This window comes from Rhinopithecus bieti, unplaced genomic scaffold (genome assembly GCF_001698545.2).
Source record: "Rhinopithecus bieti isolate Rb0 unplaced genomic scaffold, ASM169854v2 scaffold_5476, whole genome shotgun sequence".
NCBI lineage: Eukaryota > Metazoa > Chordata > Mammalia > Primates > Cercopithecidae > Rhinopithecus > Rhinopithecus bieti.
In genome coordinates, this window is record NW_016805433.1 from 1281819 (window position 1) to 1309688 (window position 27870).

Below are 27870 nucleotides of genomic sequence, written 5' to 3' on the forward strand. Positions count from 1 at the left end.
TTTTTTTTTTTTTAATTTTTAAACAGTTTATTCAAAATCTAGAAGGAATGCTTAAGGCAAGTTTAGGAGTTGTGTTGAGTACCTGGTGGCCTGAGTGACTGTCAGGGAGCAGGTGGTTGGAAACAATATTGACATTGTCGGCAACAAGTCAGTTTGTCTGTATTTTCCCCAGCAGAGGCCAAAGGGTTTTATGTCAGTTGCCAGTGCTATTCAAATACAATTTGTTTTTAATAGTGATTTTAAACAGAGCTGGTGCTGATAGATTTTGGAGTTCAGTTTAGAAAACATTTTAGTTTTGTAAATGAAGCAGATGGTAGAATCAAATTTATGTAAATATGGAAATACAATGATATGAAGTAATGGCATAATGATTACTAATTAAGTTGCAATGAATTCCGTATTTCCTACAGTGAAATATTTTATGACGAATATGAGAAATTGTTTCATAGGTAATGGGCCACAGGAGGGCACTATTGGCTTTTACTTAAGAAACAGAACTATTTAGTCTACCTATAAGCCATAATTCATTCTTCCCAATGAGAATCAGTTTTTTGAAAAGACAGTTCTGCAGCATTAATATTTCTACTGATGAATAAAACCTTTAGGTATCTGAAATTGCTTTATCGTAAAAATAAATGTTTCAAAATCCTTCATTTCCAAGATATCAAAGTTCTGGGTTGAGTCAACAGAATAAAACAAACATTAAAATATTGAACCCATAATTAACTATAAACCACACTCTACCATTTTGCAGATGAGAACACAGACCCAGAGAGGTTTAGATATTTGCCCCCAATTTTTAACTGCATTTATTTTCCTACCACTTAAAACACATGGGTATTTAAAAACAGTGATATCTTAGAGCAGAACTTCACATATTTAAAACCAAAAACAATCCAGGAACAGAAACCAAGTCATGATCCTTACCAGAGTCATGTCAAAGAAAGCAGATGAAGAGTTAGAAAGCTTAGCCCACTCTTCAGTTGTGATACTGTACCAAATATTGGAACAGTTTCAAATTCTGTCATCTCTTGATTGTCTTTAATGTGTCAAGCTATGATACTGTATAAATCTGTCCAATGTAATCCGTTACAAGGAAAACAACTTCATCTACATTCATGATCACCAACTCATTAAGAGCCAGCAAGAAAATGACACTGGAAATGAATGCCAACAGTCATAAAAACCTATTTGGTTTTAATTTTTAATGTGAAAAGGAGGAACGGAAATCTATAGAAATTTTACAAGCTACTACTTTGCCTTATCACTACATTTAGATATTACCATCAGTTTTTAAGTCTCTTAGATGTTTTTTGTGTTGCTAATATTATAATGACAGTGAAATTTTGAAGTTTGACTGTTTCTCACAATGAGAACTATTTTTTTTGTTAACTGTTTATATAAGCTTCATAGAACTCACTGTGTACTTTAAAGAATTCTAAGATATATATGTACCTTATACGTATTTAGAATATATATTCATATATATACACACACACACATTTATATGTAATACATTTGTCTAACACATACTTATCCTTTATATTTTTCCAGCATCATTTTATACATCCTTACCTTCGAAATGTGGGTGAGGCAATATCTGGATACTTGGATCCTGGCTGCCTGAGACCTTGTGCACCACAGGCGCTGGCAGAAGTGGGGCTGGATTTGGGGGAACCTGACAAAGAAACACTTTCTGAATCTGAGACTGCTACTTTTTCCTTTTCCTTGTCTGTTTGGTTGACGGTGACAGGACTTGAGCGCCCTGACCCAATTTTAGTTGGTTCTCTCAGTTTTGAGGTGGTGGCCCCAGCAGACTTGCTGCTGACGTTGGAATCAATACTGCTGGTACTGGATCTGTGGCCACCTCGGCCAGGAATGCCACTGGTGCTGGACTTTGAAGGGCGGGGCAAGCTGCGATATTGTAAGGTAGTCTTTGAGCTAACGTGTAGCACAACATCATCCTGATTCTGTGAACCGTCCAAACTGGTTTTTCTCCCTGCATTTGACTTCCCGCCAATGGCAGCAGATTTTGGAATTTTACCCAGTGTTGCAGAGCCACTTGTTATGGTTGCTCCACTGCTAGTGATCATGGCAGATGACCCTACTCCACTTGGTTTCTTAAAGCCAAAGGAGCTGGTGGCAGTCGATCTTCCAATGCCCGAGGGGGGCTTTTTCCCTTCATCTCCACTGCTTTTTCCTGCATCTGAAGGAGACCTTTGTAGAGATGATCCTTTTAGGGGAGCTTTTCCTTTCTCAGACGCTTTGGCATCATCGGTTTTCCCTAATTAATGAGAAATACAAATATGTGTGCCTGTACAGTTCGATATCACCACACTTCATGAAACAATGTGTAAAACGTGAATGCTTCTTTACATTACTTCCCTTCCTAAATGTATTGCCTTAGATCAATACTCTAACATACTGAGAGGACTGAGTGCATAGCTGCAAAAATTTGGCTGCTAGAAGAAACATCATGATAGAAGAGATAAAATGAAAACATATGTTTTGCTATTTGTTAATGTCTTTTATTTTGCAACTCTCTTTAAAAGGACAACACTTAATCCTATCAAGCTAATTACTAGAAAAAGAATTCATCTGAATATCTGTGAGATGATCACATTTGGAGAACCCTGTTAATTAGTGCTTCAGGTGGCACTATTTCTAATTAGGCACTATTTTAAAAACAGGGCGAGAGTCTTTTTTAAAAAGTATGGTACAATTTTGAAGAATTATTTTATTCTCTTCTTTCGTGAAGTCTAATACACAGACAGTGCTTCAAATCTCCAGCATTCCAACTGATTAGTGTCATTGCTTTTTCCTCTCAGAGTCTGCAGTGAAATTCAGTGGCATATTTAGGGTAAAAGTTCCAAACTTTGATTAATGTCAAAGATGTCAATGTCTCAGAACAACAATGACAGAACTTCATTGTTGCAACCTAATCTTATTTTCCTATGACCAGAAATAACTCTGGAAAAGTAAGGCATACAGCACCCCTAGTTTGTGAGGGGGCTCTCCAGAGAATGCCTAGATACAGGCCCTACTTGGGCTTCTATGACGAGTTTGTGAAATGTAGATAAAAAATCTATTTAACTATTCGACTCCATGTTTAATATGGATAAGCATTTGCTATTTTAGAAATGCTATTGTTAGAGAAAACAAAGACTGAATGGAAACAATAAAGTAAAGCACTTTTGCATAACAGCTGCCAAACGACAAGCCTACCAGGAGTTTTGAGCGCACTTGTTCCAGCTTTCTGCCTAGATTGTGCCCCTCCTTGGGCAGACATGCCTCTTCTCCAGGAACCTGTCTGTGAAACAGATAGGGAAGCTTTCTGCCCTGCCTTCTCGGGGTCTTCAGGAAGTCCAGAGGACACAGTCTTCCACTTGCCACCAGCATCCCCATGGCTGTCAAAATCTTCTTCTGGTTTTTTCAGTTCCTCAGGACTATCCCAGGTCTCGTCTGCGGTGGAGCGTTTCTCTGAATCTGTCTTCAGCTATAAAGACAAATATACAGAAAACTTTATGTAGAAAATTTATAAAGTATGAATTAAGGCAATGAAATGCACTTTCAGATAACTGGATAAATCCAGAGATTCTATTTTGATCTATCTTCACTTAAATTTTATTAATTTTAGCCACATAATTTCCACTTGCAGATATTAGAGAATGGCAGAATAAATATGTGCAGAAAACACTAATTAAACGCTACAGAAAGGTAGAAATTTTCTATATCAAATGTAGTAAGAAGTAGTAAGACGAGCTAGAACTTAATGATGTAATGTCCATTTTTGATTTATCATTCACAAGAGATCCAGTGATGTATTTCAGCGATCATACAAAATTAATCAAGAACTATCTAAAATTAGACTATGAAAATACTTGTTGGATTTTTAAACAAATATATCGGCCGGGCGCGGTGGGCTCAAGCCTGTAATGCAGCACTTTGGGAGGCCAAGACGGGCGGATCACGAGGTCAGGAGATCGAGGACCATCCTGGCTAACAACGGTGAAATCCCTGTCTCTACTAAAAAAACCACACCAACACAACACACCAACACAACACACAAAAAAAAAACTAGCCGGGCGAGGTGGTGGGCGCCTGTGGTCCCAGCTACCTCCAGGTGGAGGCTGGAGGTAAGGAGAATGGTGTAAACCCAGGAGGCGGAGCTTGCAGTGAGCTGAGATCCGGCCACTGCCTCCCGCCGGGGGACAGAGCGAGACTCCGTCTCAAAAAAAAAAAAAACAAATATAAACAATATTATTAAGGAGAGATATGGCAACATAAATCTTTCTGAATTAGATTGTAATCAATTGATATATATTAATATTAAGTATTGATATGTACTATATTATATTTATTAATATAGAATTATATATATAATATATACATACCATATAACTTGGGGGTTATCTATACAAATGTAGTAGTTTTCATTATTAATATATTAATACATAAAATATATTTATACCAATATATAATATATCTATTAATATATATTGTGTATTTATATATTTATATATTTGTATTTATATAATATGTAATATAAATAATATAATATATACATATATAAAATATATATAAGTATATATAAATATATACTTATATACTATATATAATATAGTATATTAACAATAAATAAATATATTTGTACAGATAACTATACCACCAGGCTATACGGTACATATATTACATATATATAACATACATATTACATATATATATGTGTAAGCTGCTTCTGTTTATTCAAAATTGGCTGAAGTGCACATTGTTGTTCCTCCTAAGGGTTGTGGCTTTAGGAAAGACTAAGATTAAAGACACTTCAGGGTTCAGGAGTGGCAAAGGGAGTCCTTATTATCTCTGCATTTTCCAGTGTCTGTATTAATTTTGGATTAAGAGTTTGTGCTATACCTTAATCTAATATTAAGTAATTTGGGGGAAGAAACTGGCAGAAATACCGTAAAAAGAAAGGCGGTAATTCTCACCTGAGTGTTTTTCCTGGAGGGGACGGTGATGTTGGAGTAAGAGCTGACAGAGGATGTGGTGTTCAGGTCATCAGTGCTGATGTTATCAAGTGTGTCACTGAGACCACTGCTCACTGAACTGCTGTCATCCCAGCTAAAGGCAAGACATGCAAGAGCAGTGAATCAAACACAGGATGCACAATGCAAGTCACCTACATTTCCACACAACCTTCACAATGTATTATTAAGACAATCTTTTTTTTTTTAATCTTATGAAAAGTCATTTACTTCCCATTTTGGGAAAATCATATGTATATGAACAGAGGGTCTACCTGAGAAAAACCTTATCTGATATTTAGAAAGAATCAGTGTCTAGAGCAGCATCCACATTCCAGAAGAATGTGTATGGAATGAATGAAATCACTGATACAAGTACCGCATGATATCATGAAAGAATAATATTACAGCTGACTTTTTTATCACTAAAAATTGAACCAGGAATCGTAAAGCATGTACAAATTTATTCTTTGTTCTAAAAATCAAAAACCTGTGCTGTAGTCAGAACCAGAAAATCATTCATCATTATTCCTCCTAGCTTAGGAACTACTTTCAATCATTCACAGAGTCTTACTGGATGAGTCTCATTATTCTTTGATCACCAAGAACATTGAGATTCATTCAATCATAGCATCTGTCCTGCTATCCCTCACATTTCCATCCGTGTATCTGGCCTTCATGCTTTTGATCTTTCCCAATAAAACTTTTTCTGCTAACATGGAGTCACTGATCAAAAATTCACATCTGGCCATGTTACAACCTTGCTCAATATCCTTCAAAGAGTTCTCCTTTCCCAAACAGTGATTACTAAAATGAAATGCCCCTGTGCCACACAGTGCACAAGAAAATTGATCTGAAATATAAGAGAAATAGTTGAAATTCTGAATATAATCATGTATTACATATTGTACTAACTAACTGTATTGTTACATACTGTATTAACAACAGGGACATATTTTGAGAAATGCATCATTAGGTGATTCTGTTCATGGTGAGAATGTCATAGAGTGTATTTATACAAACCTAGATGGTATAACTTAACTGCACACCTAGGCTATGTGGTATAGCCTGTTGCTCCCAGGCTAGAAACGTGTACAGCATGTACTGAATACTGCAGGTAACTCTAACACAATGGTAAGCATTTGTGTATCAGAACATATCTGAACAAAGAAAAGGTACAGGAAAAATATGTTATTATAATCTTATGGGACCACAGTAATATATGTGGTCCTTCAATGACCAAATAACTGAAGTGTCATTCTGTGGCACATGACTACATATTTATTTTTAATCTAAAGAAGGATAAATTAAATAGGCTGTATTAATATCACATGGAGGATAACATAGGCACCTTCATTTAGTGAGTGCATTAGATCATGCAGATATAATGTTGAATAAGCAGCATAAGCTGAAGGAAAATGAGAACTCCACAATGAAAAGGTGGACCACAGTTCTCTCACTTACTGGCTGGTTCTCAGGTTATTGTGATGTATAGTCTTTATTAGTAGCATGAGAATAAACTGATATAGTAAATTGGTACCAGGAGTGGAGCACTGCTGTAAAGATACCCTTACCTATGCTCTCTCAAATTAATCCACTCACACTGAATAAACACATTATATACAGACAAAAGCTAAGTCTCATAAAATGGACACATGGATTAAAAAGGTGCCTATAAATAATCTGTACATTGAAGAGAATATTCATCATGAAAGCACAAACTACAAAGAAATGGTGAACTGATACTTTATCTGGTCTTCTATACGTACTTTAAGAGCTACATCATAAGTCCAAAGTAATGGTAATGTATTTAGATCACATATGAAGTCAACTAAAATGTAATTATCAGAAAAAAAAGAAAATTAAATTTATAGAATTCTTGTTAAGACTGATTCCTCCCTAGGTGTATATTTTGCTTGAAGTTTTAGCTACTGAGAGCATAATGCATCATAATTATCAATGACATAACTCAGATTATCAATAACAATTATATTTTTAATAAGAGCAAAATGGTATCTTGCACTACTATAGCACATATCTGTCATCTGTAGTTGCTCAAATCTTTTAAAAATCTTCCCCACATCTTAATTTGATAAACTCTCATTCATGACTGACATGGTTTGACTGTTTTCACACCCAAATCTCCTCTTGAATTGTAGTTCCCATAATCTTCACGTGAGTTCTCATGAGATCTGATGATTTATAAGGATTTCTTCCCCACTTATGCTCATTCTTCTCCTCCCTGCCACCATGTAAAAAAGGATGTGTTTGTTTCCCCTTCCACCATGATTATGTTTCCTGAGGACTCCCCAGCCATGCTGAACTGTGCATCAGTTAAATCTCTTTTCTTTATAAATTACCCAGCTTTTGGTATGTCTTTATTATTAGCATGAGAATAAACTAATATAGTAAATTGGTACCAGGAATGGGGCATTGCTGTAAAGATACCCAAAAATGTGGAAGTAATTTTGCAACTGGGTAACAGACAGAAGTTGGAACAACTTGGAGGTATCAGAAAAAGACAGGAAGATGTGGGAAAGTTTGAAACTTCCTAGAGAATTGTTGAATGGCTTTGACCAATATGCTGATAATGATATGGACAATGAAATCCAGGCTGAGGTGGTCTCAGATGGAAATGAGGAACTTGTTGGGAACTGGAGCAAAGGTGACTCTTGTTATGCTTTAGCAAAGAGACTGGTGGCATTTTGCCCCTACCCTAGAGATCTGTGGTACTTTGAACTTGAGAGAGATAATTTAGGGTATCTGGTGGAAGATATTTCTGAGCAGTAAAGTGTTCAAGATATGATTTGGGTGCTGTTAAAAGCATTCAGTTTTATGTATCCACAAATATATGGTTTGGAACTGGAACTTATTTTTAAAGGGGAAGCAGAGCATAAAAGTTTTAAAAATTTGCAACCTGATGATGCAATAGAAAAGAAAAACTCATTTTGTTAGAAGAAATTCAAGTCTGCTGCAGAAATTTACATAAGTAACAATGAGCCCAATATTAATAAGACAATAGGGAAAATATCTCCAGGGCATGTCAGAGACTTTTGTGGCAACCCTACTCATTGCAGGTCCAGAATCCTAGGAGGGAAAAATTGTTTCGTGGGCTGGGTCCAGGGCCCCCCTGCCATATGCACCATAGGGACTTGGTGCCCTGCAACCCAGCTGCTCCAGCTTTGGCTAACAGGGGCCAAGGTACAGCTAAGGCCATGGCTTCAGAAGAGGAAAGCCCCAAGCTCTGCCAGCTTCCACAGGGTGTTGAGCCTACATTTGCAGAGTCAACAATTGAGGTCTGGAAACCTCCGCCTACATTCCAGAAGATATAAGGAAATGCTCGGATGTTCAGGCAGAAGTTTGCTGTAGGGGTGGAGCCCTCATGGTGAACCTCTGCTAGGGCGGTGTGAAAGGGAAATGTGGGATCAGAGCCCCCACGCAGAGTTCCCACTGGGGTACTGCCTAGTGGAGCTGTGAGATGAAGGCCACCATCCTCCAGGCCACATAATGGTAGATCCACCTACAGCTTGCACCCATGTCCCTGGAAAAGCTGCAGGCACTCAACACTAGCTTGTAAAAGCAGCCTAGAGGGGGTTCTGTACCATGCAAAGCCACAGAAGTGGAGCTGCCCAAAGCCATGGGAGCCCACCTCGTGCATCATCATGACCTAGGTGTGAGATATGAAATCAAAGGAGATAATTTTGGAACTTTAAGGTTTAATGACTGCCCTATTGGATTTTGGACTTCCGTGAGGTCTGTAGTCCCTTGGTTTTGGCCAATTTCTCCCATTTGGAATGTGTATATTTACCCAATGACTGCACCCCCTTTGTATCTAGGAAGTAGCTAACTTGCTTTCGAATTTACAGGCTCATAGGCAGAAGGGACTTGCCTTGTCTTGGATGAGACTTTGGACTTGGATTTTTGTGTTAATACTGAAATGTGTTAAGACTTTGTGGGGGACTGTTGGAAGGGCATGATTGCGTTTTGAATTGTGAGAACATGAGATTTGGGAGGGGTCAGAGGTAGAATTAAATAGTATGGCTGTGTCCCCACCCAAATCTCATCTTGACTGTAGTTCCCATAATCCTCATGTGTTGTGGGAGGGACCTGGTGGGACTGTAGTTCCCATAATCCTCATGTGTTGTGGGAGGTAATTGAGTAATGGGGGCAGTTACTCTAACTGTGTTCTCGTGAGAGTGAGTTCTCATGGGATTTGATACTTTTATAAGGGGCTTTCCCCCCTTTTACTCATTATCTTTCCTGCTACCATGTGAAGGACATGTGTGCTTCCCCTTCCCCCATCATTATAACTTTCCTGAGGCCTCCCAGTCATGTTGAACTGTGAGTAAATTAAACCTCTTTCTTTCATAAATTACCCAACCTGGGGTATGTCTTAATTAGTCGTTTAAGAACAGACTAATACAATGACCTTTACCACCCAAAAATAGAATATAAAAAGCTCACATTCCCAGATTCTCTTATGAACACCTATAACATGCAGCACAGGGACTATCTATCATTTATAGCCAAGAGGTCACAAATGAGAAAAACTATCTTCTGGCAAGCAAGGTGGCAGAGTCATTTTCTTCTTTTCTATTATCTAGCAAATTATTCAATTATTTTCTATCAGCACGGGCAGATATCTGGCCTCTAATTTCAAGTGTCAGAGGTATCAGTTGAGATAACAGCAAAGCCCTAGGGCTATGATTCACTAATAGCCTGTAAAAAGGCTGGTTCTAATCATCCCAATAAATGAGAACCTTCTACTATAGTTTAAATTCTTAAATTAGTTTGCAACGTAGAACCCCAATAAATACATTTATAAATTTAAAAATATATATTTCTTTACTATATATGTATTTCTTTATATCTTTCTTATATTTGTATATGTTGAACAACACATACAGTATCTTTTCACAGGAATATATGCATATAAATTATAAAAACACAAATATACACACTTTGATGACCATTGTATAAAGCAAAGCTCAGACTCTTTGAAAAGACATATATCAAGAGAATGAGAAGGCAACCCACAAACTGGAATTTTTTTTTTTTTCCCAAAAGACATATATTTTGGGTGAATAAAGCAACTGAAAACTTGTTTTTTCAATGTGATTATATAATTGTACATTCTTACCACAAGGAATGAGAATTTCAGTTACTCCATATCCTTGTCAATACTTGGTATTGTCAGTCTCTGTAAAAGCCTATCTAGTAGTATCTCCTTACCATTTTATTTTGCATTTCTCTGATGACTAATGATGTTAAACATTGTCACATGTATTTATTAGAAATTTGTATATATTTTTGGTGACATGTATGTTCAAATCCTCAGACCACATATTTATTGGGTTGTCTTAATATTATTGAGTTTTAATAGTTTTTCTAATTTTTTGGATTTTAGTGAATTTTATTTCATTCTACATGGCATTAACATAAACAAGAAGTGGTTGTTATAGTAGTATTGACTTAATGCCTATCCACCTGAGTTAATATTGTCAGTGAATGATATTGGATTAGTATTTTATTATTTTTATTTGTACAAATTTAAATATTACATGTATATAGTGCATGGTGATTTTGTTACATGTATATAATTGCGTAGTGATCAAGTAGGTGTTCATCACCTGAGTATAATAAATTTTGTTAACTGTAGTCACTGTATTCTGTTATCAAGCATTGAATTTATTTCTCTTAACTGTATGTTTATACCTTTTAACTCTCTTTTCTTCATCTTCCCTCCTACCCTCCATTCATCCTCTCCAGTCTGTTTCCTACCTACCTTTCCATTCTCCACCTCCATGTAATCAAGTTATTTAGCTCCCACATCTAAGTGAGAACATGTGATATTTATCTATTTGTACTTAGATTATTTCACTCAAGATAATGAACTCCAGTTTCAGCCATGTTGCTGCAAATGACAGGATTTCATTCTTTTTAATGGCAGATAGTCTTCCAATTCTATGTAACCTATATACAGAAATGGAATATGTATAATGGAATGGAATATAAATATTAGAACATGTAGAAAACATTATATATATGTGTGTATATACATACGTGTATTACATATGTGTATATACATATGTGTGTATATACACATGTGTGTGTGTGTATATATATATATGGCTTTATTTCTGAGCCTTCTATTCCATTCCATTTGTCTACAAATACCGTGGTGTTTTGGTTACTATAGCTTCCAGCTTTGTTCTTTTTTATATTTTTTTATTTGTACAAATTGATAAAATCCATGTGCAATTTTGTTACATGCATAGATTGCATAGTGGTTAAGTCAGGACCAGATTTGTTCTTTATGTTCAGAATTCCTTTGGCTATTTGGGCTCTATTTTCATTCCATAGAAATTTTAGGATTATTCTAATTCTATGAAATATGACATTGGTAATTTGTAGAAATTGCATTGAATGTGGAAATTGTTTTGGGAAGTATGGTCATTTTAATGATATTAATTCTTTTGATCCATAAACATGGGATGTTTTCCAGTTTGTTTGTTATATCTTTAATTTCTTTCATCAGTATTTTGTAGTTTTTCATGTAGAGAACTTTTACTTCCTTGATTTAGTCCCAGGTATTTTAACTTTTTGTAACTAATTTAAATGGGATCACTTTCTTGATTTCTTTCTTAGCGATTTTATTATTGGGCTATGGAAATGTTACTGACTTTTGTATTTTGATTTTGTATCCTGAAACTTTACTGAATTAATTAATCAAATCTAAGAGGTTTTGCTGGAGTTTTAGTATTTTCTAGACACAAAACCATATCATCAGCAAAGAGGATTTCTTTCCAATTCAGATACTTTTTATTTCTTTTGCTTGTCTGATTGTTTTGGCTAGGACTTCTAGTACTATGTGGATACGAGTGGTGATAGTTTGCATCCTTGTCTTGTTCCAGTTCTTAGAGGGAAGCCTTTAAACTTTTTCCCATTCTGTATGATATTAGCTCTGAGTTTGTCACATATGGCCTTTATTATGTTGAGGTATGTTTCTTCTATGCCAAGTTTTAGAGTTTTTATCATGAAGAGATGCTGAATTTTATCAAAATTTTTTTCTGCATCTATTGAGATGATCATATATTCATTTGTCTTATACTCTGTGAAAATGTTTATCATATTTATTGATTTGTTTATGTTGAGTCGTATTTATATCCTTGATACAAACCCCACTGGATTGTGGTATATTATCTTTTTGAGGTGCTGTTGGATTCGGTTTGCTAGTATTTTGTTGATGATTTTTGCATTGGTATTCATCATGGATATTGGCCTGTAGTTTTCTTTTTGTGGTGTCCTTGTCAGGTTTTGGTTTCAAGGTGACACTGGTCATGTAGAATGAGCCAGAGAGAATTCCTTCCTCTGAGTTTTTGGAATAGTGTCAAGAGGACTGGTATTCTTCTTTGCATGATTGGTAGAATTAGGCTGTGATTTTATCTGGTCCGAGTCTTTAAAAAAGTTGGGAGACGTTTTTATTACTGATTCGATTTTGCTACTCATTATTGATATGTTCAGGTTTTCTATTTCTTCCCGATTCAACAACTTGATAGGTTGTATGTTTCTAGGAATTTATCTATTTCTCTATATTTTCCATTTATCAGAATACAGTTGTTCATAACAGTCTCTGATGATTATTTTTATTTCTGTGCTATCAGTTGTAACGCCTCCTTTATCATTTTTGATTGTGTTTATTTGGATATTCTGTTTCCTTGCTTAGTCTATCTAGTGGTTTATCAATTTTATTTATCTTTTTGAATAACCAAATTTTGGTTTTGTCCATCCTTTGTATTGCTTTAGTCTCTATTTGATTTAGTTCTTTTCTGATGTTTATTATTGCTTCTTTTCTGCTGATTTTGGGTTTGATTTGTTCTTGATTTTCTAGCTTCTTCAGGCACATTGTTAGGTTGTTAATTTTTAAATATTTCTACTTTTTCAATGTAAGCATTTATTTTGAATGGCTTTGACAAAAATTTTTATAGTGATATAAACAATAAAGTCCAGGCTGAGGTGGTCTCGGAGATGAGGAACTTGTTGGGAACTGGAGCAAAGGCGACTCTTGTTATGTTTTAGCAAAGAGACTGGTGGCATTTTGCCCCACCCTAGAGATTTGTGGAACTCTGAACTTGAGAGAGATGATTTAGGGTATCTGGCAGAAGAAATTTCTAAGCAGCAAAGCATTCAAGAGGTGACTTGGGTGTTGTTAAAGCATTGCATTTTAAAAGGGAAACAGCATAGAAGTTCAGAAAATTTACAGCCTGATGATGCAGTAGGAAAGAAAAACCCATTTTTTGAGGAGAAATTCAAGTGGGTTGCAGAAATCTGCATAAGTAACAAGGAACCAAGGTTAATCCCCAAGACAATGGGGAAAATGTCTCCAGGGCATGTCACAGGTCTTCATGGCAGCCCTGCCCTTCACCGACCCAGAAGCCTAGGAGGAAAAAATGATTTTGTGGGCCAGGCCCAGGGTGCCCTTGCTGTGTGTAACCTAGGGACTTGGTGCCCTGTGTCTCCAATCATTGCTAAAAGGGACCAAGGTTCAGCTCAGCCCATGGTTTCTGATGGTGCAAGCCCCAAACCTTGGCAGGTTCCACGTGGTGTAGAGCCTGCAGGTGCACTGAAGTCAAGAATCGAGGTTTGGGAACCTCCACCTAGATTTCAGAAGATGTATGGAAATGCCTGGACGCCCAGGAAAAAGTGTGCTGCAGGGGCGGGGCCCTCATGAAGAATCTCTGCCAGGGCAGTGCAGAAGGGAAATTTGGGGTCAGAGCCCCCACAAAGTCCCTGCTGGGGCACGGCTCAGTGGAGCTGTGAGAAGAGGGCCATCATCCTCCAAACCCCAGAATGGTAGGTCCACCAACAGCCTGCACCTTGTTCCTGGAAAAGACACAGACACTCAATACCACCCTGTGAAAGCAGCCAGGAGGGGTGCTACACCCTGCAAAGTCACAGGGGCAGAGCTGCCAAAGATCACAGGAACCTATCTCTTGCATCAGCATGTCCTGGATGTGAGACATGTAGTCAAAAGAGATCATTTTGGAACAATTTGGAGGGCTCAGAACAAGACAGGAAAATGTGGGAAAGTTTGGAGTAGAGACTTGTTGAATGGCTTTGACAAAAATTTTTATAGTGATATAAACAATAAAGTCCAGGCTGAGGTGGTCTTTAAAATTTGACTGCCCAGCTGGATTTCGGACTTGCATGCCCTATAACCCATTTATTTTGGCCAATTTCTCCCATTTGGAACAGCTGTGTTTACCCAATACCTGCACTCCCATTGTATCTAGGAAGTAACTAGCTTGCTTTTGATTTTACAGGCTCATAGGTGGAAGGGACTTTCCTTGTCTCAGATGAGACTATGGACTGTAACCTTAGATATTCATGAGACCATTTCGTGAAAACTTGTGGGTACACTTCTTGTTTACAGAGGAAAACTAGGAAACACTTAACAAAATCAAAGGACCACTTTTAAAACATCCTATTGCATTTCAGTATAACTTTTCTCCCCATTTTTATGGTAATTTAAATAATACCAAGAAAGAGATATACTTTTTAAATATTATATAAAGTATTTTCATATTATTAGGCACAATAATCTTTGCAATAATAATTTAAAACACCAAGAATTAACTGTTAGGCTTTGGGTTTTAGTATCAAAATGCTAAGTCAATTATTTTCTCCTGAAAACTAAATGATCACAAAACCACTTAGCCCTATATCAGACCTCTTATATCAGCAAACATAGTGCACTGCCTGTCAAGTTTGAGCACTGCAACCACTGAAGTGTAAATTCTGTATTACTTCAGGGTCATTGATAGAAAGCAATAAAATGTATTTTAAGGAAGATTTATTCAGCACTTCCTGGGAAAATGTTTTATTACCATGAAGAAAAGCACAAGTCATTAAAAGAGGTTTTGAATCAGAAAAACCTAAGTCTATATAAACACTGATAAACTAAAATGATTTTATGTTAAATACATTCCTCTTGACCTATAAAATGCATATGTACATGACTTTTACAGTGGTTTAAAAAAGATTCCTTTCACCTTCTAAGGTATGTCATCCTGTCACTGCTCATTAACTGTGCAACCTGGTGGAGCTTGAATAACTGGTCTAGAATCCAGTTAAAATGTCATTCCCTTTATGAATCTTTCCATGATTTTCAAGGACACTTTACCTCTTCCACATCTGTGTTTACTTCTAGTGTGCTTCCACTCTGTAATTTATGTACATTCTGAGTTGTTTCACTTTGTGGTTTAGGGTAGGGGAAGCAGATTCTCTTTCAGAGTCTCACTGCCCAAGATTGGCATTTGACTAAATGTAGTGACTCCATGTTTATGGAATAAATCAATAATGAATCCAGGCTTACATAATCACAAACCATAGTCATTACCTATGATTCATTCCCTCATTCTAACTCTCCAAATTGCAAATTCTTACAAATTGTGGCAAAAACCAAGGGGATTAAGTGAGAAGAAAATTCCGGAGCGGGACTAGAAGATTTGGGTGAATAAAGAACTGCTTCTTTGAGGAGATAACTTTAGATAGCCATTAAGCAGGCAAATGAAGACTAAACATTAGGGGAAAGAGCAATAAAAAAAAATAAGAAATATTTGTAAATATTGTCAAAAGTGTATTTCACATTTATTATAAAAATAAGTGTAAAATCCTGGAAGTAACAAAAATCAAGAACCAATGGTTCAAGTACAGCAGGCAAAAGAAAATACATAGTTCTAAGGCTGAAAAGGTGAGCAGGGCAGCCCTTAAAGGATTTTATACACAGTGCTAAGAAATGAGAGTATCTTAGAAGTGCAATAGTATTGAGCAGTAAAATGACATAAGCAGATACGTTTTAAAAACACTTGAGTGCTATAAATATATTAAAGGTAGAGTGCAAGAGGGGAGCTTAATGAATTACTGTGACGTTCTTCAGTTTTTGATGGGGAGTTACAAGTAAATCAAAAGAAGGGAGTTTCAAGATACATTTTGCAGTAAAAATGATAGGATTTGCGGTTGACTAGAAAGTGATGAAAGAAAAAAGACTCTAGGTCTCTTGTATGCTTTCCTACAATATAGGCATAAAACAATTTTGGGGAAAGTGTAGGAAAAAAGAATCGATTGAGAGGACTCAAAGCATCATTTCAATCTTATCTTCTGTTTGTACCAAGTACCATTATTTTCATATATCAAGGGAAGTCTATATGAGGTTACTATATCGCAGCCTAAGACTTGATAGTCTATAGCCTACAAACTTCTTGATAAACTAGAAATTCATATAAACATAAGGTCAAAGTCTTTCCATTCTTATTATTTTTAGTATGCGCTTAAAGTTCTGATTTTATCCATGAAATATTCATAGAGACTAACATTAATACCATACAGGTTTTGAGTAAAGAGAACAACCAATAAACTGTATACACTGACCTTTTTATTTCCTTTTATTTTCTCTAGAATATAAATAATGAAGATTTACAGCTATTCTACTGTGGCATCAGAAAGGGCTAGGTGAACAAAAAATGGAAAGCTCTTGTTCTTTATAAAAGGAAGCCCTAGGTAGACTTAGTTAAACGTAGTAAGTGACATTAGTTTAAAAGGGATTTATGCAGTCAGGCAGAAGTTTATATTTTAATGATATCTGAAGGAGAGTAGAAACATCTGTTTTTTTTTTTTTAAATGGGCTGAAATCACAAAGGAGATAAAGTAATTTTATTAAAATTTCTTTTGTTTAAACACATTACTTGAATAATCCTCACGATGGTTTTGGTAGTTTAAGTCAATGCTCATTTTAAAGATGCTGTTATATAGTTGAAATAGGTACAAGTTGATTTAAAAGTCTTCTATTTGTGGTAACTTTAGAATATAACATATGACACACATGAAAGTTAACTCCAGGATTCATTGAAGACCATTTGGTATCTTTTTCTATCTTATATAAATTTAAAAACCAATATATGCTCACTGTGGAAGACTGGGCAGTGCAGAAACACATAAAAGGAACAAAGTAAATGATCTGTAATCCCACCCAGAAATAACCACCATTAGCATTTTGATGATTTCTGTCTAGTCATTTTTAGGAAGTATTATACACACACATAAAAATTTACCTAGTTAACACTCTGCTGATTATAGTATCTGTACATTATTCATTCACTTTATATTGCCTTATAATTATTTTAATGCTCTTAAATTATTTTCTAACTCATTATTTGTAACAATGATATAATTATATCATATGGACTATATATATATACTACTATATATATAAATATATATATATAATTTTTTTTGTTTTTTTTTTTTTTTTTTTTTTTTTGAGACGGAGTCTCGCTCTGTCCCCAGCTGGAGTGCAGTGCCGGATCTTCAGCTCACTGCCAAGCGCCGCGCTCCCAGGTTCACGCCATTGCTCACTGCCTTCAGCCTCCTGGGAGCTGGGACTAATAGGCGCCGCACTAAGTCGCCCGGCTAGGTTCTTTTGTAGTTTTTAGTAGAGAGCGGGGTTCCACCGGTTAGCCAGGATCGGTCTCGATTCCTCCTGACCTCTCGTGATCCGCCGCTCGGCCTCCCAAAGTGCTGGGATTACAGGCTTGAGCCCCGGCCGGCGGACTATTATATATTTTAACAATTTGTATTTTTAATGATGCATAAAGCATTTTACAAGTTTAACCAGTATAAATAACACTGCATGAATCACTTGTACAGATATATTAAGATTACATTTAGAATTATTGTCTTAGGATAAATATACAAAAAGAGAATTACTGATTCACAGGATTTGGACATTTGAAACACTGCAGGTGCAACTCAGTAACTGAAGAAACAATATCACTTCAATTCCTGTCACCCATATGACAGTGCCAATATTATAAAGAAAAAAACCCTGGATACTTTCAGGTATTGTGGTTTCCTTTAGTAATTCAAAAGTTTTGACGTGTAAAAATAGTTACTAATTATATTAATTGTTTTAAGTTACATTTGTCAAATTGTGAGACTGAATTTTTCTATAACTTACTTAGCTAATTTTATTTCCAGACATTGTCAATGTCCTTTGTGTATTTTTGCAACTGAGCTTAAATAATCCATTTGTATTACATTTTAAATGTTAAAAAACAGTTTCAAATATTTCCCAAATCTGTTTCTTTGTTTTCCTTTTAATTAATGATATTTTATGTGTAAGTTTCAAAATGTTTCAGTCAACTCTATAAATATTTCATATTTTCTCCTGTAATATTTTCTCCCAGAAAATTTTATGATATAATTTGATTTATCCTCCTCTTCCTTCTTTTATATTCCATTTTTATGGTAAGGTGAGAAATGTGAGAATCCTTTTTTATACAACTATTTCTTTTCTATTTATTACTGTGATTTACTTATCAAGTCTTAACATTTTTAGTGATTGCCAAATGTTTTCCACTGGCCTATTTGTTGATGTTTTATAGTAATATCATGATGTTTTAAATATTACAGTGTGTGGAAAAGTTATTTTTAAAGACAGACAACAACTTAAAATGTGTACATTTAACTAGAAATTCAAGCCTTTTGAAAATGTTTTTATACTTATATTTTTAATTTAAAAAAAAACAAAATTACAAAACTTAGCTGTTTTTCTAAAGAATCATTACCATGAATAGTTTTATTCATTTATTAGTGCGTCAAACATTTATTTAGTGACATTATTATGGCAGAATGAGAATATAGAATCAGTAAGATGCTACAGAGACACAACTTTTACCTTAACTTAGAAAATGTGTAATCTTCACTTTTGAGAATGTACAGGCTATTTTTTGGATATCTGAGAATTTAGTTATAGGCATTCTGCTTAGTAAATAGCAATCACAGCTATTAAGTCTGAGTTAAATTGTCTCTCCTTTTAAAAACCTTCTTTCTTCCTTGAAATATCTTCAGCATCAGCTTTCTCTTTCGGAGGAACAGAAGTTCCCAAATTACTATAATTTTAAGGTTAAGTGAAAAGGGAAACATTATATAAAAATAAAAAATCTTAGATAAAGCTCAACAACTTAGTTACAGAGGTAACTGTGAACAAGGTTGAAAACAGAAATCTGTTATGTTTTATCTCACTTGAAATAGCTACGTTAAAGTATTAATTCAATAAAATATTTCTTATATTTAAAAGGGAAATATTATCATGATTAAGTATGAAGAAATGGATTTTTGCTTCGAGATATACAAAATGTATCATAAAAAACATTCCAGATTCTTCCATTTTAAAACATTCAGAACATTGCCTTGGTAAGGAACATTGCTTTAAAAAGGCACTTCAGTGAGTATCTCTAGATGGGGGTGAAAGATAGTTCAGAATTAGAGAGATGTTTGCCAAGAGATTCACATCCCAGCACTGAAGAACAACAGATGGCAGCAGTAACATTGAAAACTTGCTGCAGAGCCTGTCTGGCATGCTTTCAAAATGGCCATTTATATTTTCTAGCACAAACAGCCAACTGCTGTCTCCTTATATTGCAAGCATGGATATAGAAGAGAAGATAAAATGCAAGAATGATACTTGAATCCTCTTAACAGAGGAAAGGGATTCAACTTGAAAAGGGAAGTGTGCTGGTGATATGACTTTGCCTGACCAGATGTCTTAATTTTCTAGGATTTTGCAGGCAGTCTCCTCATTGCTGATGACCTAACATATCTCCAGGTCTAAAACACTGGCAGCTGCTCTCAGGGTACTGTCTTACTTCCCACACCCTGGTCTCTGTTTCTGAGCTTGGTTTAGTAACTTCCATTTGAATTTTGCTTCTTCCCTAAAGAGGATTTCAGTCCACAGATTGTTGTTGCTAACCTGGACCAACTCTCACCTCAGGTGGGCAAACTAGAGTGAGCACATGCACAGAAAAGGTCAGGAGAAAGCAGAAGCAAGCCAGAGAGAGGTCACTGAGTCTTAGCACAGACAGGAGATAGAGGAGTCACAGTAACTGGAAAGGCTCAGAACCTCAACAGAATGGATATGATACCCAGTAACAAAGAAAGAACTTGATATGGTTTGGCTGTGTCCCCACCCAAACCTCACCTTGAATTGTAGCTCCCATATCCCCATGTGTTGTGGGAGGGTCCCAGTGGGAAGTAATTGAACTAATGGGGCGGGTTTTTCCTGTGTGTTGCTCTTGTAATACTGAATAAGTCTCACACGATCTGATGGTTTTATGGAGAGCAGTTCCCCTGCACATGCTCTCTTGTCTGCAGCCATGTAAGATGTGACTTTGCTCCTTTTTAATCTTTTGCCATGATTGTGAGGCCTTCCCAGTCATGTGGAACTGTGAGTCAATTAAACCTCTTTCCTTTATAAATTACTTAGTCTCAGGTATGTCTTTATTAGCACTGAGAACAGACTAATACAGATCTGGTAAATTGGGCAGCCCTTCATCTCAAACAGAGAGCTTTTACATCACTAGAGCAGAAATAAATTTCCCAGGATTTGGTGAGGACAAACAGAGGGGCCTGCCAGAAAGAATGATATAAAGCCTTGGAGAGAAGTAGCTCCTGTTCAAGCAGTTTGTAGCACAGGTTATGATGTTATTCCCTGTTCCTCTCCAGAGAAGAGAACTAGATTTTATTTATAGGGGAAGCTGTATAATTGGTTGGGACATATCCTATGAGGTGTTGATTCATGGGCTTGATCTTAGACTTGATCCTTTTTATTTGTCAAATAGTTAATCTAATACTACTCTGTCTTATCTTCAGGGATATGAAATACTGAATACTCTTCTTGGGCTAATATGAGTCAAAATAATAGGATCAGGAAATAAAATTTATCAGTAGGGTTTATACCAAAGCCACCTCATCTCCTATATTCCATATAGGTTACTTCCAGATCTGCCACTAGCCTATGTAGCAACTGCCTTTGTACAGTTCCATGAAGCATAGCTTAGCATGCAGAGTGTCATCTGGATTTCAGCTAGACAGCCTCTCTATTGTGCAAATATGGGTGGGATTCAACCTATACAACTATATGATTCATTCTGAGTACTATCATGGAAGCACCTACCCAAGACAAAAACCTAGATTGCTCCATCATGCATTATCAAAACCTATATCCAACTGGTCACCAAGCTCAACTGGATCTTTATTTCCTCCATCTGCATGTCTTGATCTGTGTTGCCATTGTCTTCATGACACACCTCACCATTTCCCAGTAGATTGTTGCTGTACTCTCCTAACTGGTATCTCTCCCTCTTGCCTGGATTTGCAATGCACCCTCAAAGAGCAGGAATAAATTCTGTAAACTTTAGCATGGTACAAACACTCTTCAAAGTCTGATCTTTACCTAAGGTTTAGCCTCCTTTCCCATTGTTTACCTACATGTAGTCACACTGAGCTACTCTGTACTTCTTCAAGTGTTCTCTTTCTTGTTAACCATGTACAAATATATTTGCACTTTGTGCTTACATTCATATTCTTTCTCTTTTTCTCTCTCTTGTTGTCTCTTCAAGAGTTGAATTTGAAGTGATTGAGGACATTTATAGAAGTCAAGTTCAGAAATTAGAATATCTTATTATCATGCCTAAATAACTTGTAAGATATTCTGGTACAGAGGTTTCATGCACTGTGCTATGGTAGTACACTGACAAAGTAAATGCATTACATGAAACATATCAAATATGCTATCAAGTCAGGAAATATATATATATTTATATCTTTATAAATATATATTTGAAATGGAGTCTTACTCTGTCATCAGGCTAGAGTGTAGTGGTAGGATCTTGGCTCACTGCAACCTTCACCTCCTGGGTTCAAGCAATTCTCCAACCTCAGCATCCCAAGTAGCTGGGACTACAGGCACGTGCCACCACACCTAGCTAAGTTTTGTATTTTTAGTAGAGACGGGGTTTCATCATGTTGGCCAGGATGGTTTCAGTTTCATGACCTTGTGATCTGCCTGTCTCGGCCTCCCAAAGCGCTGGGATTACAGGTGTGAGCCACCATGCCTGGCCAAGCCAAGAAATATCTTTAATATTTTTGATGTACAAGGAACTATGTTAGATACTATTTGCTTCAGATTTATAACTTGGTAATTAAAAACATCTTCACTGTTTCCTCAATGTTCGTCATATTCCTTAGTATTTTAAAGAATAACTAAAGTAAATAAAATACTACATATTTATAATTGTATATTTACAAAGTCTTATAATTAGGTTAAATGCCTTAGGATATTCTTGATTGATATGACAGTGTTAATATCTTCAAAGTTTAAATATGCAGTTTGCAATCATCTTAGTAATTTCTTGCATTTTACAAAGTGCAATTTTTTTGGCTTGGGAAATTACTTTCTTCTCATTAAAATGTTGCACCATTATATCCATTGACTTAGTTAAAAAAATAAAGTCCATTATTTAACAACCTGGACATAGATTAAATCTCAGGCATTTGAAATAAATATTTTCTATGCGTATTTTGATATAAAAGACAAGTTGATTTCAACTGGCTCAAGATTTCACAAACCATTTTTGTTACAGTGCTTTCAGATAAACTCTTAAATCAATAGACACATAGCATAAATATCTAATCCTCAGATTGTATTCAAAATTGATATGTTAGAAATTCACCTTAAAAAACAAACTAGGTCAGATATGGTGATGCATGCCTGTAATCCCAGCACTTTGGGAAGCAAAAGTGGGATGATTGCTTGAGACCAGAAGTTTGAGACCAGCCTGGGCCACATGGCGAGACTCCATCTCTAAAAATAAATTAAAAATTTAGCCAGGCGTGATGGTGTGTGCCTATAGTCCCAGATGCTGGGGAAGACTGCTTGAGCCCAAGCAGTCTATACTCTAGTACTCCAGCCTGGATGACAAAGTGAGGTCCTATCTCTAAAAAAGAAAAATAAATAACTAAAATTATTATTTTTAAGTCTTGTCTCTGTAAACAACAGTCCTTTGGGATCAATATGTTTTCTAAATTTAAAATTAAAGATGATTTGGGGTAAGAAACAATTTTACTTGGTAAATTAGTTTGTGTATTTCATTTTTATTTTTTCAAAGAGTTTGATTTTCTACTTAAAACTGTATTTTTTTTTTTTTAATCCCCAGAGTGCCTTTGTTTTGGCAAACTAAAACAGAGGGTTTATTGTCTCTACTCCCTATACCTTTTCCACTGCTGTACAAATCTTTACACCATAGTGTTATGTGTTTTATTTCCAAAAACAATATCTGGACTTGCTGTATTACTTCCATTACAATGTCACGCTCCATGAGATTGAAGGGCACTTTGGATTTCCTAACTAGAGATCGAAATGTTCCCTCTGTTCTTGTGCTCCATAATTGATTTATTTAGTGCCTGCTATATTTCTGGTTCTGTACTAATTGCTGATTATAGAAAGGCAAGTAAAAATTAGCTTTTGTCCTCAGTGAGCATATGAAATGTAGAAAAAGATAGATGAGTAATTATCTGTAACTGAGATTCTTAATTTTAGCCCATTTTCATTGTTAAATAACAAATAAAAGTGCATTATGTAAAACCTACACCCGAATTTGCTTGTTCACAGTAAAGACTGTCACAAATTTTGTCACAGAAACTTGAAAATGTTAATGATTCATATTCATTGTATATTGTTAACTCATTCTTCTTTTATTTATTCATTCGTACTTCAGGAATTTGCTAGGTGCTTACCGGGCTTATAAAGATGAACAGAACAAAATCTGTCCACCAGGATTTGACCAAATGAAAATTACTGCAGGAAGTAGACATGGTTTAGCATGTTTCCCCAGGGGATTTAACCAACCAACCAGCTAATACCTAATACATGAAAGCCAAGTATATACATTGTTCTGTGCTTTGCAGCAGGGAGAAACAAGGTCTGTATTTCCTAACCTAAAATAGCCTTAAAATTTGGCTGAAGGCCCAAGTGAATATGGATGAAACACTTTAGAAAATAATTAACACTTTCAAAGGGTGAAATGAGTTTCTTTCTGGTGTTAGAAAAATATTACCATACTAAGTGTGAGCAAATGTTTGAAGATCTATTATTTTATACACTATGGCCCTCCCTCAATATCAACAAACTATTTTACATGAGGCAGGCCTCTTCCCACCCCTCCAATGTCCTTTCTGTTTGATAAGAAAAGACAGTAGTTAAATGAGTTTGTATTTAAACCTGTTATACTTTGTTTTTAATATATCATTTATAGATTTATTTTTCTTTGCATGCATTTCTCCCAATTTGTACAGGTACCTGTTTGCAATGTTACAGTAACCCTGAATTTGAATGTCAACTTTCTAAGAATTCAAGAAATTTTGCAAAATTCTAGGTTATATGAAATCTGTGTCCTGGTTTATCTTGTGCACTACTGTGTCCCCAGTGCTATATACTGTAGGTGTGGATATTTGGTGAATGAATAATGAATGAATTTCGGGGTAAGAAATATTTGCAAATTTATCATTTTCTTTCTTTCCATTATGACAACTCTTTAATTTAGAGTGAGTGAGTGCTTTATGGGGAATGTACTCTGTAGGATAGTGATTCTGTGTATTCTGTCTATGTTTAAAAACGAAAATAAGAAAAGGAAAAATTGCACAAGAAATGTAGCCTATTAACAGGTGAATTTTATGGACTCTGATTAATACACTGTTTTCAGTTAACATTTGTTTTGAATTAAATTACTGGTCAATTGAGCATGCTGAGTAGTGAGTATTTATCATAGAATCAATTGCTGAACTTTCAAAGCTTTACAAATTAAAATTATCAACATTAATCAAAGAGTTATGCATTTTAGCAAGATAGGGCTAATAATATACCTTCAAGGAATCCAACATAATTCTATTCTGAAGTCAACATTAAGGGCAAAAGTAAGGTTACTACTATTACTATATTCGACTGAGTTTTTCAATCCCAAAACATCAACAGAAATGACAGATATTATTTCTATGATCTTGAATCCTTTAAGCACATGCTATAAGTAGAGTCTGCATTAATTAGCTATGTTAGCAATCAAGTCTATTTCAAAAATGCATTTTAAATGTAAACTACATACTTTGGAATTATATTGTATCATTTCCCAATATCATATTTGAGTAAAAAGCTAAAATTTATGTTTGCACATATTACACACACACACACACACACACACACACACAGAATACAGCACAGCACAGAAGTACTTCTGACACCTTCCAAAACACCATTCATCTTTCACTTTTATTGTTAGAGTTTGAAAGTGAAAAGATAGATCCCATGAAAAGACTGTTATGGAATTTCTGCATCTTTTTGACTTTTATCTTTGAAGTCGATGAATTTTAGAAACATGAAAACAACTATTATAGTAGCTCTTTGTATCACTTTAAAGATAGATCATAAAGACAGTGGTATGATGTGTCAACTATAGCAGTTTTGTGCCTGAAAACTCAAAATATTTTTTAAAATATATATGGTATCAATTTTAACCAGAACCTACAAAAGAAGTGCTCAGGGTTACTCTGTAATGAGGTTCATGATATACTGGCAACAAGGTTTTATTTAGCATTGATGGCACCATGATCACTGAGAAAATGTTCCAAAAAGCTCATCATATACTTTACATTAATCTAACAACTTGGAATCATTTGAGACAAAATTTCTGTGGTGACATCAGGCATCTTCAGGCAATATGGTTAATGTTAGTAGAAAAGGTTTTAAATTCAAACAAGCTTAAATTAGAATTTGGATAAACTGCTTAACACTTTTGAATTTTTTATTGCTTAGTATTATACCATCCACAATCATTTGTAGTACTAAAATCAAAGAAGTATGTGTATAAGAACACTTTCAATTTAATTCAACTATATATATATATATGTATAATTCAACTTTATATATATATGTATTTGGGTAAGGGGAGGAAGTCATATACAAAGTATAGTAGCAATTGCTTGATTCAGGGCATAGTGGAGATAAGAGAGATAGGTAAACCTAGACGATGATTCTAATTTTGCAACAAGGCGACAGAGGTAAATTAATAAAATATGCAAACAAGATCATATAAAAGCCAGACACTCCAATGTAGAAGAGAAAGAGCTTAAATCCAAGTATGAGAGGTAGGTAATTCTGAGTAGATTCTGAAGGGAGACCAAAAGCTTAGAGCTTTAGGATATTAGCCCATCTGGTGATCAAGGTTTAAGTTAAAGAGGAATGGAAGATGAAGTTGGACAGATACACTGAATCCCTTGGGATGACAAATTATTCTTTATGAGCTAGATGCGGTGTCTAAGGAAGTACTGTCAACAGGCTGGATGTATACTGGCTATCACAGGTGTCAACTTACACATGGTGAGAAGGCAGAGGGGAACCAACTAGTATCTCATCAAACCTTGAGTTGTAATTTCCATTCTTGATCCTGTAACTAACTGGTACCTTCAAACTGAATGAACATTACAAAAATCATTCATAATAGTAAACTTAAAAATCAGCATCCAAACTAATAAAATAATGCAGTGAAGTTTATTTCATCTTAAAAATAAAGAAAAGAAACCTCTACAGAGTTAAATACAGTATATTTTTGACAAGCCTACATATTCAGAGGCTTTATAGATTAGGTTTTGATAAATCAGAAATACCAGCATGCCTGTTTAAACAAAGCAAAGAGCTGTGGTTCTCTTAATATGCTAAAATGGTGGCTTTAAAAATATGTTAAAATGGCCATCTGAATGCTTTCATAATAATTATAACATTACTTTATGGACTAGCATGTATTTTTTTCCTTGTTTGTCCTACCTGTATTTACTTATTTTCTCTACCTGAATTAAAACCTCAGAAGAAAGAAATCTGAACTTACAAATTGGTTGAAGTCCATAAATTGACTTTTTTGGGAAAAGGGGAAGAGAATGGTGGTATGGAAAAAAATGGTAAAGTGATTGACTAAATACTAAATATAAATTACCTGACCTGCCATATTTGCAAAGACAGTGCAAGGCACAAACATTCCTATTATGTTGATTTCACACATGGAGAATAGAATCCCTTCATAATCCCAAACACTAAGAGATCAATGACACCTATTAGCAATAAACTGTATAGTTCCTAGTAAAAGGTCCAAAGCTAAAATTACTGACCGAAATGCTTATAAGAGAAGATGTTTGGGGCTTTAATAAATGTTTACATGTGTCAGTGTTTTCTTGGATCCTGTCTTTGCTAGTATGATATGTCTATTTTTGGTCCCATTATACAGTGATGTGGGACACACTGTGATTTTCCAGCTCATACTCTCCGATTCTGGGTAGGCAGCCCATCTTCAAATTCTCTGGGGACCCTGTAAAAGTATGTATTTGCTGCCTAAGGTAGGCAAGACTTAAGAGAGCTGCTGTGGTCACAAGAATAGTAGGATTTAAATAGAGTTCCAGATTAGAGGTTTGCTTATTTTAGTTGTTTCCTGATCTTCTCTCTTAAGAGGACAAAGAGAGAAGAAAAAAGTAGAATGAAGTGTTTTTTATTTTTCCTTTCAAATGAAGACACTATCAGCAGCATCTGTGATTTTATACAATAGCGTATGTCAATAAACTAAGGGAAGGTGAAAGTGAAGGGAAAAATCGCAAGACCAATGTCATCACTGGGTCTTCCCTCTGTCCACTCAGCTGAGATAATACTGTTTGCAGTGAGAATCTATTCACACATTCTATAATAATAGTGTTTTATTCTTTGTTGGAAAAACATTTGGAAGGAAAAGACAATAATTGAATGAATTTTATATTTTAGACTGTTATATTTTGTATATGTCATTTATACACTTATTTTTCTTCACATGCATTTCAGAACAACTAATTGATTTTAATGTATTTTATATATATTATTTGAAATTGTATAGTTAAAACAGTAAAGTCTTGCTAACAAAAATTATAAAAACCATTATGTTAAGTG

At 35.3% G+C, this 27870-nt stretch overlaps 1 protein-coding gene across 1 annotated transcript in view; it reads right to left on the minus strand.

Moving 5' to 3' along the window:
- The window catches only part of NAV3 (neuron navigator 3), a 383881-nt gene that overhangs the window by 101295 nt on the left and 254716 nt on the right, over positions 1–27870 (minus strand). The window contains 3 exon segments of the mRNA XM_017872509.1: positions 1576–2284; positions 3226–3496; positions 4986–5118. Coding sequence (XP_017727998.1) covers positions 1576–2284; positions 3226–3496; positions 4986–5118 — 1113 coding nt within the window.